This window comes from Squalius cephalus, assembly GCF_949319135.1.
Source record: "Squalius cephalus genome assembly, chromosome: 14".
Classification (NCBI taxonomy): domain Eukaryota; kingdom Metazoa; phylum Chordata; class Actinopteri; order Cypriniformes; family Leuciscidae; genus Squalius; species Squalius cephalus.
In genome coordinates, this window is record NC_137135.1 from 6,356,528 (window position 1) to 6,373,458 (window position 16,931).

General features: G+C 38.3%; 1 protein-coding gene across 2 annotated transcripts in view; it reads right to left on the reverse strand.

Moving 5' to 3' along the window:
* thoc2 (THO complex 2) overlaps positions 1-16,931 on the reverse strand; it is a 99,619-nt gene that overhangs the window by 68,436 nt on the left and 14,252 nt on the right. For both annotated transcript variants that reach the window (XM_079892298.1, XM_079892297.1), the window contains exons 4-10: positions 15,577-15,628; positions 14,391-14,461; positions 13,047-13,168; positions 10,020-10,153; positions 6,075-6,235; positions 4,339-4,431; positions 560-715 (exon numbers count right to left, since the gene is read on the reverse strand). In XM_079892298.1, coding sequence (XP_079748424.1) covers positions 560-715; positions 4,339-4,431; positions 6,075-6,235; positions 10,020-10,153; positions 13,047-13,168; positions 14,391-14,461; positions 15,577-15,628 — 789 coding nt within the window. The remainder of the gene's footprint in view (positions 1-559; positions 716-4,338; positions 4,432-6,074; positions 6,236-10,019; positions 10,154-13,046; positions 13,169-14,390; positions 14,462-15,576; positions 15,629-16,931) is intronic.

Here is a 16,931-nt window from a genome sequence, read left to right on the forward strand (position 1 = left end):
TTGATTTTATTGACAGTGATAATCATTAGCATCTAAAGATCAGAGCATGAAGTCTTGGAGTGTACATGCAAAATAACAGTCCTGCTACGTTTCTATGTAATATGTTATATTTTTAAATATAAAACTGTTCTAAGCACTTTGTTTTATGATCTGTCCTGACAGTGCTTACTTTTTATTTCATGAATAAATGTGATAAGTTAATATTACTAACTGTATTTATTGTCAGTTCACACGGTTAGTTATTACTAACAAACAAACAGAGGTGTAAAGTCCAGGTTCAGGAAGTAAAAGTCCTCCTCAGGATTTGCTAATTAGCACAGTTCTTCAGCCAGGAGAGAAAACTAATTAGTGAAATCATGGGTGGAATAAACATATGGCAGGACTTTAAACAATAATAATAATAATGTTCAAGCATTGATTTCTTCAGTATGGCTTTGGAATGACATGAGCGAACAATGACCATTTTTATTTGTGGTTTACTATTTCTTTAATAGCAACACTAAACCGTCATTTCGGCATTGCTTCGCTCCAGTTTAAAACTACAGCAGAGATGAGTTACCTTCTCATTCTTCTCCTCCTCCTTCTCCTTTTCCTTCTCCTTGTCCTCTGTCTTTTCGGAGGGCACGACCACCATGGTGAGTTTGCGGGCGATCTGCTTGGCCTCCAGGTTCTCTCTCTTGTGCTCTTCCACGATGTTGGAGTCCAGTGGGAGGAGCTGTGTAAAGAGACATGAGGGTTACCATCAAACACCGCTCTGTTCAGATAGGGTCACTATTAATCCTAATCAGAGCAATGCACCATCATGTTCCCAAGAACACAAGCTCAGTTTGTCCAGGGCTGATGACACACGTCATGGAGTGTCTTTCTTCTGCTGAACACAAAGGAAGATGTTTTGAAGAATGTCGGTAACCACACAGTTGATGGACCCCATTGACTTCCATTTTTATTATACTATGGAAGTCCATCAACTGTGTGGTTACTAACATTCTTCAAAATATCTTTATGTTCAGCAGAAGAAACAAACTCATACAGGTTTGAAACAACTTGAGGGTGAGTAAATTATGACAATTTTCAAGTGAGCTATTCCTTTAATTAATATTCTCCCATGATTTAACCGTGGTATTAAAACGAGCCGCCATATTGTGTATTTCTGCTGCAGATTTTGCAACTGTATTCCTCTCTCTGAATATGAAATGTGAATATCTAAATGGCATTAACCCAAGCATGACATCAAGCTGGCACTATGTTGTAAGCTGCTCTATTATGAGCGTGATGCTCCAGATACATGTAGGTCCCACCATCAAATATTCAATCTTGTCCACATGGACACATTTTAATACCATGTGTAAATAGAGTCAAAGTGCGTGTGTAATTCTATTAAGCAGAATTATGTTTTTAAACTACCTAAAAGGATGGCATTAGCTGCCTGTTCCTTTCAAAAGGAAGTCATCTGACAATTTTGAATCCCATTAAGACAGAAAGGAAGATGCGGCTAACGTACAGTATGATGAACAGTTCATGACATCAGCTTTCTCCCAAGAGCACAGATTAGGGGATAAACATGAAGACCCCCACAAACAAATAAAATCGATAAAATGAAAATGAATCAAATGTGCCTGTCACATCACTTTACAGAAGTGAATAACGCATTTCTATGGACAAAACTAGGGCTGCATGATATTGGAAAAAACTGATATTGCAATATTTTGTTTTGCTGCGATGTACATTGTGGTATGAAAATTCCACCAGACGCCTTGAATATCTATTTGGAAACAATCATTCTAGAATTATATTAATAGGGGAGTGAATCTGCATAAATAAAACAACATTTACTCTGAAAACTTTTTTAAATATGAACTAGGGCTGCACGATTATGGCAAAAACATAAGTGTTGATTATTTCCGTTAATTTTGTAATTGTGATTATTAGTGTTTTGATGTAAAATCTATTAATCAACACTCTTTTATAGGAGGAGCAACTGCATGTCATATTCTTTATATTAGGGATTCACCGAAATAACAATTCTGGATGCACTTGGCTGAAATGACAACGATTCGCCTGTGACTATTAAACATTCAGAAGTGTGTTTGAGCTGCCGCTGGTCCAGACAGAGCAGTTCGGTGTGAAACAGCTTCACAAACAGTGTTTTCAACCACACAGTTTCATTATTTCGGTGTTACAAATATTCATAGTATCACAGAGGATCCTGGATAAAAGTTTATAGTTCGGATATAAACAGTGATGTGCACTGGAGCGATCAAGAGTAAATCCCCTTATGAAAGTAACATGGCATAACATATATATATATAATTCATTCAGATTAGTTAAACATTTTAAATAGACTGCAGCAATTAACATTTGTCAGAACCTCTAGTAAATGACATGATATTTTGTATAGTTGTCTGTTCAGAATTGTGATCTCGGTTTGAAACCAAAAAATTGTGGTTCTCAATTAGTCCAGATTCACGCAGCTCTACTAAGACAGAGAAACTTCATGACAGCGCATTTTCAGCTCATATTTTCAGCCAATTTTCTCTTTCGGCCCAAGACAGAAATGTTCAGTGCACCCCTATAGATTATACATGCAGACTGGTGTGGGCGCCATTTAAAGCAGGAAAACTTTTGGACATTAAGCGTCTTTTGGTGACAAATACTACTTTGGTCAAAAATAGCCAACAGCAAACAAGTTAAACCAGCGATGCCTAATCCTGTTCCTGGAGATCTCCCTTCCTGCAAAGTTCAGCTGCAACCCTGATCCAACACACCTGAACCCGCTGATTAAGATCATCAGGAGCACATGGTGTGTGTGTGTGTGTGAGATCAGGGCTGGGACTGAAGTCTCCAGGTAAAGAACTGGGCACCCCCGGGTTAAACTGATGCATTTCTTGTTCACAGACGCTAGACGCCGAAACGTTGCTATGATTACCACCATGTCAGTCATCGCAATTTCATCAGCGACTCACGCGGAAATGCATTTAAATAACAAAAAACATGGCAGTGTGTATAGCCCCCTTTCCACTGCACACGACATTGATCGTGAAGCAACCGTTACCCTCGGCTATTCACAACGGAAAAATGAATGATTTTAATGAATTTAATGCATGCATGTAGCCTGGTTAAAACCAGACCATTCTCAGTAGTAACTGAGTTATGGTCTGGCAAAGCTTCATTAATAACTCATTTCCAAAGGGGCATCACCAACGGACGTCGCTCAAATGCCTCTGGGCGCAGTTGGATAGACCTAAAACCAATCAGAGCGATCGTCATCGTGTAAAGCCATATGCTGCGTCCCAATTCGCCTAAGTTACACTACGCCATAAAAGTATGTACTCTTTTTGTGAAGAAAAGGTATTTACTTTTGAATGTGTAGCAAAAAAGTAGGCAAGCTTTGGGACATACTACTTCGTCATCTTTATCGGACGGATCTGTCGCGTGCATCCTGTCACTTAAACTGCCCTGTCAATCATCGTGTCACAGTTAAAATCCTCTATTAAATCTAATTTAATTTCCTACTGTTTCGGAGAGAAATGTAGTAGCACGTTCATCTGCCAGTGAGTCTTTCATGGAGACTCTCCTCATGTGTTTGCAATTTGAATATAATAATGCATTTAAAAATTGAACGGACGTCGCTCAAATGCCTCTGGGCGCAATAGGCTAGACCTAAAACCAATCAGAGCGATCGTCATCGTGTAAAGCCCGCCTCAACGTTTCTGATTGGTGCCGCGATTTCTAGGCCATGGAAATGGGCTTGAATGAGCTCTTTGCCAGACTACTTCTCGAGCAAATCTGAATTTGCCGGAAGTTGTCTGGGTTTTCCCAGGCTAGCATGCATGAATATATCCACACAAAACAAATGACCCTCAATACATCCAAAATAAAAACAGTCGATTTTATAGAGCTAATCAATATAAATATTGATTTAATAATTATAAAATATATTTTTTCTGCCATAATTATTAATAACAGCCATTTTGCAGAAATAGCGTTTACAGAATGACATTAAAGTGTTAAAATATTGATAATTTTGGCTTTGCGCTCATAGTTTTGATTAGAATACATCACATCCGGTCGCATACGGTCTAGCCGCAGAAGTTCAGATATTTCAACGCATCTGAAACTCAAATCGGATCCGAAATTTTCGCATACGCATATGATGGGAACTTCCTCCCGTACGACTCTCCACTGGAAATGTCTGACTTCCGGACGGATGGCTGTCATTTGTCGAGCGCAGTGGAAAGGCGGCTCATGTGGCCGTTGATCCACGATTACAAACCGTTCCAGAAGTCTAGTATCGTCACACTTTTCTAGTTTGATGTACGGCATGATCGTTCCACTCACATGAGCATAGAGGTCTTCGAGAGCGATGAGGTTGTGTTGAAGAAGAGCTGCAGCGATGTGGTACAGAGATGATGGCGTTTCTCCATTAGGCTCCTGTGGACACAGTGATAACCCAGATCAACATGACTACAGGCAGGAGCGGGGCGGACAAATCCAGGCGTGCAAAATCATGCTCACTATATCTACAAGCTTATCTACTTTTGTACATTTGAATAAAAGTTAAGTCAGAACATTACACTTGACGAAGCAGTCGTCTTGCATGAGTCAGTGAATATTACAGCACAATAATATGAATAAAACTAAATAGTTGCCATGCCAACTGATATATTCTGCACTGCAAAGACGAACACTCAGACACAACGGCTGGAAATATTTCTGACATTATGCCCAACACTGGCTGTGCTTTAAAACCTAGTAATGTGCCTAACTTATTGAATAAAAATGTAAATGCATACATGAGAGCCGAACCAGGGTCAGGAATTAACTTTTCCACTAAGGGGCTTTTAAAGCTTGTAAAGGCAATTTTTATAATTACTTTTTTAAATATATCTGTGTTGTCTTTTTGGTCTACTCTAGACTGCTACACATAAAATGATCACCTAAGCCATCTTTACAGAGCAGAGGTGGAAGAGACACTGCATCTGACAGGGCATTTAGGATTATTCATTGCTTATCTGCAAAATGTGGAAAAAGAAATGTAATGCAACGTGATCAGATGTAAATGTAATGCCGTAATCAACGCTTTTCATTCATTTAGCATTTTATTTTATTTGAGATTTAGTTTAATTCGGCTGTAACAGATTTATGAAAGTTAGGGGACTTTTTTGCCCCCTTATCTTGAATTTAGGGGGCATTTTGTTCATTTTGATGGCATTTTTGCCCCAAGTCCCAATTCATTTCTAGTTCTACCCCTGGACCAAACAGGCAGTTCAGCATGTGCTAAAACACCAACACTGTCTAGGTTTGGAGCCAAAGTATTCAGTCACATGTCTGTGTATTAATTCTGTCAGCTATTTTTTTATTTAGTCTTAGTCCTGAGTCAAATATACTTTATCATATTTAGTCAACCTTCTCATGTTTTATTTAGTCTAGTTTTAGTCAGTTAAAACTTGGTCACCTTTGGTCATGCTGCATAATGGTTAGATTGATAATCATGATTATTATGCTCAGAATTATGAATTATTATCATTATTGTCGTCATTTAAGAAACGTATTTTTACATTTCATCAGAATTATGGCACGCTTTCACTTAAAAAGCACAAAAGAAGAGAATGTCAACTCGTATGCATGGTTCATTTCGCCTAATCTAGTTTCCTGATTTATTATAGGCTATTTATCATATAAATTTACACACTCTCTACATTATGAAAACGGGCCAAACAAGAAACTTTTCAAAAAATAAAACATGAAATTCATAATAGTGATTCCAATATTTCCCAATCACACTAATGTTTTTCTATTAAAACAACAGCATAAAGACTGTATTGTCACATGTTGAATTGCATTTATCCAGCTTCAACAATCACAAATATAGTCGAGAGATTATTAACATAATTACTGCATGTTAATATAGTCACAGTTATCGTGTCGTCTTGTCATCGTCTCATCTTAGTCACGGAAAAAAGGTAATTGACGAACATCTTACTTCTGGTTAAGGAAATGAACACTACTGTGTAATTAACGGTAATGAAAGAGCTATCTGATCAGTGTGTGTTTGCATTGGTGTTGGATCATACCTGGTGGAACTTGAACTTGAAGCCCAGCATGTGGCAGAGGGTCTGGTGCTCGCACATGTAGGACTTGATCAGAGGGATGAAGAACTCATCGTGGTCCGAGCGACACTCGTACACCTCTAAGATGATGTCCAGCACTCGGTTCGGGTCCAGATTGAAGCATCCTGAGGACACAACACTCATCACCTCATGATCTCAGTGACAGTGATGACACACCACAGCTGTAATTATGACAGCTGGTTTGAGCTCACTCGACTGATCAGAAACTTCAGTTCTGGGCTGCAGTCCCAGTCATTATCAGGGCTCAGCAGAGACGGCCCAATGGCCCGGGGCAAGAGTCAGAGGTTGATCTGTCGTTTGCCCGACTGGCTCACTCTACATGTGTTTTTATTACTGATGGGTCAATAACACTTTATCTGTGCGATACAGATACTGCAACATCTGCCAATACTGACGCCAATCAGTTTAAAACATCTAATCTTCATTAACTTGCTAACTACACACTGCTTCATTATAAATAAAGAGAAGAAATAAATAAATAAATATATACACACACATATTCGTCATGTATTTCATATTAAGTTTACAAAAGTTTCATAGGTAAAAAATGTGTTTAATGCTTTGTTAAAGAGCAGATTGGGAACAAAAAAATACCTTGATGAAAAATGTACATTTATTTGTGTATATATATATATACAACCCCAAATCAGAAAAAGTTGGGACACTGTACAAATTGTGATTAAAAACAGAATGCAATGATGTGGAAGTTTCAAATTTCAATATTTTATTCAAAATACAACATAGATGACATATCAAATGTTTAAACTGAGAAAATGTATCATTTTAAGGGAACAATAAGTTGATTTTAAATTTCATGGTATCAACACATCTCAAAAAAGTTGGGACAAGGCCAGGTTTACCACTGTGTGGCATCCCCTCTTTTTATAACAGTCTGCAAACGTCTGGGGACTGAGGAGACAAGTTGCTCAAGTTTAGGAATAGGAATGTTGTCCCATTCTTGTCTAATACAGGCTTCTAGTTGCTCAACTGTCTTAGGTCTTCTTTGCCGCATCTTCCTCTTTATGATGCACCAAATGTTTTCTATGGGTGAAAGATCTGGACTGCAGGCTGGCCATTTCAGTACCCGGATCCTTCTTCTACGCAGCCATGATATTGTAATTGATGCAGTATATGGTCTGGCATTGTCATGTTGGAAAATGCAAGGTCTTCCCTGAAAGAGACGACGTCTGGATGGGAGCATATGTTGTTCTAGAACTTGGATATACCTTTCAGCATTGATGGTGCCTTTCCAGATGTGTAAGCTGCCCATGCCACACGCACTCATGCAACCCCATACCATCAGCGATGCAGGCTTCTGAACTGAGCGCTGATAACAACTTGGGTTGTCCTTGTCCTCTTTAGTCCGGATGACATGGCGTCCCAGTTTTCCAAAAAGAACTTCAAATTTTGATTCGTCTGACCACAGAACAGTTTTCCACTTTGCCACAGTCCATTTTTAATGAGCCTTGGCCCAGAGAAAACGCCTTCGCTTCTGGATCCTGTTTAGATATGGCTTCTTTTTTGACCAATAGAGTTTTAGCTGGCAACGGCGAATGGCACGGTGGATTGTGTTCACCGAAAATGTTTTCTGGAAGTATTCCTGAGCCCATGTTGTGATTTCCATTACAGTAGCATTCCTGTATGTGATGCAGTGCTGTCTAAGGGCCAGAAGATCACAGGCATCCAGTATGGTTTTCCGGCCTTGACCCTTACGCTCCGAGATTGTTCCAGATTCTCTGAATCTTTGGATGATATTATGCACTGTAGATGATGATAACTTCAAACTCTTTGCAATTTTTCTCTGAGAAACTCCTTTCTGATATTGCTCCACTATCTTTCACCGCAGCATTGGGGGAATTGGTGATCCTCTGCCCATCTTGACTTCTGAGAGACACTGCCACTCTGAGAGGCTCTTTTTATACCCAATCATGTTGCCAATTGACCTAATAAGTTGCAAATTGGTCCTCCAGCGGTTCCTTATATGTACATTTAACTTTTCCGGCCTCTTATTGCTACCTGTCCCAACTTTTTTGGAATGTGTAGCTCTCATGAAATCCAAAATGAGCCAATATTTGGCATGACATTTCAAAATGTCTCACTTTCAACATTTGATATGTTATCTATATTCTATTGTGAATAAAATATAAGTTTATGAGATTTGTAAATTATTCCATTCCTTTTTTACTCACAATTTGTACAGTGTCCCAACTTTTTCTGATTTGGGGTTGTATATTAAAAAAAGTATGCACTCAGTAGAGTCGAGTGATTATTTTAAACGAATAAATGATTCTATGCGTATCATAAAATACTTTGCGTTGAGACGGCATAACTGGACTAACAGCGGACGATCTCGCTGCACAGCGTCTGAAGGGCCTGAGCAAAGGCTGTCGTCAGTGATCCTGTATAAGTCCCTCCCAGAACTGTCTAACACGACTGCGTTCCCAAACAGCAGCCATTCGCCTCAGAGCAAGTTAACTTCACCATGTCTTTTGTGTTTTGTCTGCAAAGTCAAACATTATTATATATAGAGTGGCTTCTCCTACTGCAGCAACTTTCATATTTCTCAGTGATATTTAGCGCCAGTTTATCAGGCAGTGACAATTCTCTTTGGCTCACAGTAGGGAAACAATGCTTTATTCACAAATGTTTTATGCGATATTCCAATTTTGCGCATAAGGTCAAATCAGATGGAGTCCAACTCTGGATGGAAACAGCTATTGTTGTCGACTGATGCTATACTGTTGTTTATTGATACTGTGTTGTCGCTGCCTAGCTTTATCGTGATGACATTCCATGTGAAGCTAATGAGGAAATTATTAGGGCTGGGTAGAGACACAAATTTCACAATTCGATTTGATTCAATATTGATTTTGGATATCAGGTACAATAAATACATGGCAAATTTTCTCAAGGAAAACAAATCTCTTAACTAATGCTGTAAACTATGGGAGTCAGTTGTAGCCTACTATAATATTGAAGGTAAAAATTTACTGATTTGTATACAAACACTTAAATTACACTTATTTATTTTTATAATAAAGTTATATGAAATATAAACATTTAAATGGTGGCTGTCATAAAAACTTGCCAGATTTATTCAAACATGCATTAAAAATTGAAGAACATTAACAATTATAATGAATATGTAATATGGTGCATATATTTAGCAAAATGCTCCTCTCTAGAGTTAATTTTTCTCGGTGACTGACGAGTTTATGGTCACGGGATATGGTTTTTCTGAGGTAAATGTGACGTTACATGACATTGTTGTTTTACTGACTTTACTGTTTTATTCCATGTGACATGATACGGATTTCAATAAGTTGTACTCTACCTTTTAACACACTTTCAGAAGCTCATTCATGTTTATTTCGCGTGGTAACTGGTATTATTAAGGCGGAAGAGAAGATCATGTGCTTCTCTTGAGCTGCGCCAGAGCGATCTCACGCCACAGCGCCAAAACGCCATTTATGTTTTTGAATTTTGTAAGAAAATGGACGTAATTTGAAATCTGAGACTTTGTTTCATATCAATAGTAACAAAGCACAAAGATTATTGTGATTTATTGGATGGGATGTGCGCTACAATCTTACATTCATTCATCAACTGAAAACAGGATGACTGATCGATTCTTGGGATTTAAGAATCGATATCAGTTCGTAAAAATGAGAATCGCTTAAAATCGAGAAATCTATATTTTTTACCCAGCCCTAGAAATCATGTAGTCTTTAATTGTTTTTATTATTAAAATTCTCATAGTCATTCTGCAGCCACCGTGAAGGTTTGCTGAGGCCCTCTGGTTGAGATCATCATCATCATCATCGTCAGTGTAGAGTGATATTTAATAATGAAGGTTAATAAGGAAAGGTGATGCGGTGTGTAGCGTACCTATTAACGACTTGATGTTCTCCAGGACGACGTGGCTGGTGAGATTGCCGGTCAGATCCTGCCCAAGCTCCGTGATCAGCTTAGCGTAACCTTCATTCTCCTCACGCAACAAATTGAACTTCTGCTGTTTGTAACTACAGAGTGAAAGATGGATGGTTACACCGTGGCCGAACAATAACTTCATGCAATCATCTGAAAATAACGAAGCGCATCAGAGCTGAGGTCTGGTGGTCACGGGCCCTCAGACGCGTGCCAGGCGCCTCAGAAGACGACATGAAACCAATTACTTCACTCCAACATGCTTCTGTCAAAGAAAGACTGTTATGTGTCCTGTGCAGAGCTGTGGTGTGGGTAGAGCGAGGGCTTTCAGGGCACAGGGCACTGTAATCTTGATAAAACTCATTAAGAAAGACCTACACAAAGGCATGAAATTAATCATCGTCAGGGGAGTTCAGGCTATGCCTTTCATTTACAGCTAAATGAGGCTGGGGACATTTTATAGACTCACAACAACATGCTGAATGTGCAGAGCGCAGTGACTTGTGTCTGAAAGAGAACAACACGGCACACGAACTCCAGGTGTTTTACGCCCAGTGACTAAATCTAAAAGCTCGACTGTCATCTGATATCAACAGAGGTCGAACTCTGCGCTTCAGGTGCAAACGATCAGGTACAAAACAAGTTATTCAATTTGCTTTAATGTGAGGCGGCAACCATTGCCATCCAATCTCTAGGAAAAAACTGGAGTGATAAAATGGAATTAAAAGTAATAGATATCAAATTTGGATTATGTACATAGTTGCAGTGTATTTTAGTTTGACAGCACAGGAAGACTAACTCTTACACTCCTTGCAGTGCATCATGGGAGTGGGAGTGCTCTAAAGAGCCTGTTTGGTGTGATTTACTAGTGTCAGCTCTGATTGGTAGAGATTTCTCAGAATCAGAATCATGGGTAAAGTAGTTTTTTCCACTGTAAACATGATTATATCAAAATAAGTTGAAATAATGCTGGCTGATGGCGTCATAAAAGCATCGATTAACAACTGTAGCTCACAGTATGTCAGTCTTTAAATGTTTATGAGTCATTGTTAAATCAATTCCCCTATGGAGAAAGTGAATGGGGTTTTTACTTCTACAACCAGACTGTTGCTCTCGATAGTAAGGCATATGTAGGACTACATCCAATCCAATTTTTTTTTTTTTTTTTTTTTTTTTTTTTTTAAATCAATTTTTTCCATTTTAATTTCTGGTTCTGTTGTTTTTTTCTGATTTATGGTTAAATGTTAGTAATCAAAAAGCATGTCTAAATAATTTAAATCACAAAATGTATTCAATTTAACAACTATATTTCTTATTATTTATTAAAAGTTAAACAAAAAATACATTTTTAGGCTTCATGAAAGGTTTTTTCCTTCTCTTTAAAAATCCATTGTATTTTCCCCTGACTTCTATCAAATGACTTTGAGAGGTATATTCTACTGTACAATAGTAATACAGCATTGGCCAAAAGTGATGCCCAGTCTAAGGAAATGTAATACTTCACCCTTTATTTAAATATTCTTCAAAATCTGTTAAAGATTATTCTTAATAAAGCGCAGTTATTCTTTATTCATGATAACGCAATCAAACATACCAAATTGTGCTAACATCATTTTTAGCCAGGCTGTCGTACAAACAAATTATGAACACATTCAAAATCAAGAGAGAACCAACAAAATATTAATAACTAATTATGTTGTAGTCAGAGTATGCTTTTTGCTGTCAGCTTTTTTTCTTTTTTGCATAGTAAAATAAAACCCGTAGCTGTAGTTTACCCCTTTTTTTGTTAAATTATATTGTCAGATAAATAACTTGAAACCTTAACCAAGTTTAGTGTTTTGTTCTACCCTCATATGTTGATGGTTAAATCAAACTTGTAGGGTCATTAAAAACTATTATCCCAGACCAATCCCCTCTGGACATCACTATTGGCCATTACTGAACGTTTATTTTGACGGGTTGTCATGTTTCTGTGTGTATCTGATGATAGTTTTATCAAAGGAAATGGTGAAATGCTGCAGAAGAGATTCATTCATACGTGCAGACTTTATATTTTAAACTATTTGTGGTTTAGTATTCACAGACACTAGTTCATAACGTGATTTGATTAGGTGTACAGCCCAACTTTTGACTTATTCATCCAAAACTTGCCAAATTCTGACATTCCACGTAATACAGAAAATTATACTTTTACCCATTTTCCGCATTGTGGAAATCATAGGCCCTACATATGGCTCAAATTCATATCTATGTCCTGCAAATCCAAATATCTCTCAAAACCTTACAAGCTTTCTATCTAGAAAGCATTATTTTTTTTTATCTAAGCAATCAGCTCACTTGAGTTTGAGAGGATTGAGGCTGCACTGCCCAAATGTTATCTCGGTACACAGCACATTAAAAAGTAATGTCCTTGCTGATGGGATAGGCAAGAGACACACTACTTTGAGACATCAGCTAAATGCTAATCTAGTATAATGTAGTAGGGGTGTCACAATATATCACAATACAAAAATGCATCAATATGAATATTGTGTAGTTCATCCAAAATGAATATTTCTGTGTGAGAAAAAAATCAAGTTTTCAGAGTTTTAGTGTCAGATAATGCCAAATGTCTGATTACCAGTAAAAAGTGGCCTACATTATTTTTAATAAATCTAGTCAGTGAAAGAGTGCAAGCATATTCGTCTACAATAATTCAGTATTTTCATCTTCAGAATCATGAATATTGTTATTCTGGTGTGTCTATTGTCCTGTGCTTTGGGTTTCAGCACCAAGTCCAAGACTATTCATTTACACACACAATATAAAACCATTTTAATCAAGTTATTTTTTGCTAACCTCTTATCATATGTCTTGGAGTATCGCAATAATATGGTATCGTGAGTTCAGTATCGTGAGTTCAGTATCGTTCCACCCCTAGTGTTTAGGTTTTACATTCACAGGGAAAGATGCAATCAATGGCGTTTCACAGCAGAGAATGTGACTTACAATAGTTTGGTCTTGATTTTGACAATCTTCTGGTTGAACTGTTGAGCCTGTTTGATCAGTCCCAGAGACTCCAGCGTTTCTGGATCCAATCTCTCTTTCAGCACACCATCAGGAACACAGATCTGAACAACAACAGACAGACAATGCCGTTAATTAGACACTCGTCACCAAAACAGCTGTGGAAGCTCTCTCATGAGGATAAGACCAGAATTAAACTCATCAAAACACTGGAATAATATCCCTGCACCCATGAGTGTGACGCTGCCCACATCCGACCTCAGCGGCCTTCAGCTAGACTTACATAAGACACTAATAACACTGCATAACAAACCTGTATCTGCATACTAATCAGGCGAAGATAGGAGAGCAGGTCTCGATGAGTCACCCGACTGCCATTATAAAGCCATCGCATCACAAACTCATTGTGTTGAGCTGCAGTAAACATGCTCGAAAGCCCAGAGTCTCGTATGAACCCGCACAGTGCTGGAGGTTTGTTCACGGGAGGAGAGCGGCCCTTCGCCAGCGCGGTTTCATTTTTCACCAGAGGACAGAATTTGGGCCACTCAACACTTCAGCTAATCTTCAGAGCCAGGGGATCGGCCACACACTCGCGTACGCACAGAATCAGAAATTAAAAAAGCATTTCCTCAACCGCAGTGTGAGAAAGAAGAGATGCGTCTCGAAGCGCATTGCCGCCACACTGTGGCCATGAGGACCATCGCATGGTGTTCTACTCAACTAAGTGTCGCAATGTAGGAATACTAACAATATTATTATTATAAAAACTAGTTTTTGAGGCATAATCACTTTTTTCTTCCATATTTTAATTTCAACAGTAAAGCTCTGATTGTGCAGCACTTTGTGTGACAAACATGTTTGTTTAATTCCATACGATTAAAAGATTAGTTCAATTCATGTTTTATGTCTTCAGCTGATTGCCAGAAAAAATAAAAAGGGCTTTTATGCAGGGCCCAAAAAATGAATTTTTATGAATTCAATTAATCATAAATGCTTTTTAATTGTTAAAATGTTATTAAACCATTAAAATGGAATCCAGATCACTTACAACAGAAAATATAGATTTGTTTAAAATAAAAAAGCTGAACATATTTCATAGGGCCCTTAATATGTCATTTTTGTTAACATTTTAATAAATTGTTGTTCAAATGTGTAAGCTTCATGATTTCAATTAGTTAGCCATGCATTCTGATTACTATAATTTATTTAACCATTAAAATAGTTAAAAAATAAAATAAAATTTGGGACAAAATAAAACGGATTTCATAGGTCCCTATGTAACATTAAAGCGACCCAAACACAACTCAAACATCTCACACAACTCACCAAACAGGCTCCAACCAACTGGGTAAAATGATCTCGCTTGTGTTTCTCCTCCAAACAGCCGGTCTCGATATCTGCAGAATCAACAACATCACATGCAGGTCAAGTGCGTTTATATGAAGTCAGGCAGAGAAATCAACTCTTGGTGTGTTTTGTACATCTACTGCCACTTTAATTGATGCTTACAACAAGTATTTGAACAAAACACTGTTTTTTAAAGATGTTTCATCAGCTGAAAAACTGGCATACTGTTAAATTTCCAATATTCATGATTTGATACAATATCTCGGGGGGAAAACATGGATATTCAATACCATTTTTGATACGCAGGGTAAAATTGCCACAGCATTAAGGGCTTCAAATGTGAACAGTGTCCAAGTCTTACTTAAACACCACAGTCTTTATCATTTTCATCAAAGCCTTAACTGAAACTGCTCTGAGATTCCTCAGACATAATGGAAATACCAATTATTAATAACTCTTCATAATAAATATAATAGACAGAAACATATTACTATTGTAATACAACTCCGCATGTAGAGAAGAGAGAGCGTAAGTGTAAACAACGCAGAAAACGAGCGCTCAATCAGTTTCTAATAATCAGAATCACTATGTATTGAAAAACCTATATTTTTGTCCAGTACTTCTTATCTTTCTTTTTTCTTTACTTTCCAGGCCAGTGAAATCAACAATCTATAGTTAGAGAGATGTGGATGTTCTTATTCTAAAGGTCATTTTAACAGGTAAAATCCTGTTTATGAATATAAATATGTCTGCCGACTAGCATTCAAAGCTGGAACAAAGCATTTTATCGGTAATGAACTTGCAGGGATTCTGTGAAGGTTTCAAGAACTGTTGTATCTCTGTACGACATTAAATTAACATTTAAATCAATCACAGTGGGCCTGACAAACCAACAGCAGGGACTCTGAGAGCTTCATTAGAATAAGTTCAGTAAGACTCTCCAGCTCCTTCAGATTCATCCGCTGATTTATGCAAACATCTGTCAGAACAGCGATCTACGTGAACACACGACTGCAGTTTAATAAGCGTGTTCGCTCGTGCGAGGAACACAACCGTCGCTCAATGCAAACACATCCTGGCTCTTCTTCACCAGGACAAATGCGATGACACTCGGATGAACTGTTGGCACACACTGGTTAATCATCATTAGCTGGTGCAGACTTACCTAATATACAGAAAACATCAGCTAAAATAGAGGCCATGTCGTCCCGCAGCTCCTGAAACACAAACATGACTGCGTCACTGGCACATCCCACACATGTCGAGAGCATTTCAATTTCACGCTGGAGATTCCCGGTTCACTGGACAACACACTCGACGCAACACAAGTAGAGATGTGAAGTGTGTGATCGATCACTGTGTTTAGGAGAGGTTCATCTCGCTGGATGAGGAGTCACAGCATCAGCAGAGAAGCGATTCAAGTCCACACAGATCAGAGAGATGAGTGAAAGTGACACAAACTTCACATCTCAGCAGGACAGAGTTTCTGAGGCGCCGAGCTGGACTTCACACGGTGTCATTTGTCCTTGTGATCAGTCTACAAAGAATGCTTGTAATTTGAGCGCAACATACTCTGTGTCCAGTCGTGAAGGGATAAAAATGAAGCATTTGTCACTTATTTCACCCAGATGTTGTTCCGCAATGCAGAAAACGACCACATTTTTGATGAATAAAAAAAAAGTAGGTCAGTACACTTAAATCATGCCGAAATTTAGACTAGTGTGTGTGAACATTAAACCGCAAAACACTATTTAAATATGAATCCTACATGTTCTGTGTCTCTGTGTGAATCAATGTTTTCATTAATCACACACACACACACACACACACACACACACACTGAAGAACGCGTGTCACGCTCGCGGTGTTTTCAGCCTCTGCCGTCTCACTATATGAAGACATGAATGCATGAACTTCATCTCCAGAGCCACTCTGAGTCCAAGCCGTCAAAATAAAACTGTTTAACTTGAAGAAATTGTGACAGAAATATAAATGTAAAGTAGAATGTAGCGACAATATTCTTAATAATAATTATTATAAAAACTTAATTTAAGGAATAATCACCTTTTGTCTTCCATGTTTTAATGTTAACAGTAAGCTTTGTTGTGCAGCACTTTGTTTGACAAAAAATGTTTGTTTTAGGGATGGGGCCGATCCGATCCAGTATCGGTATCGGGACCCGATACCAGCGTAATTCACGTATCGGATTTTCCCGATCCAACCTGCGGAGATATCCGATATCCATGAGTCATGTCTGCGCTCGCTTTAACGTCTGCTGAAATGACTCCAAAAGTGATTCCCGCCGGCTAGTCTGCTAGCTGGCTGCAAACTGTGGAATGGATTTCCTGAACGGAGGCGCGGCTCAATGAGACACAGAGTTATGAGACACGCCCCCGCTCAGGAAAACTATTCCGCAGTTTGCGGCTAGCCAACAACGTCCGCTGTGTGGATATACTTCACACTGGAAACACCGCAGAGCAAGACAGCAAAATGTAATGTTTGCAAAGCTGTAATTCAGAG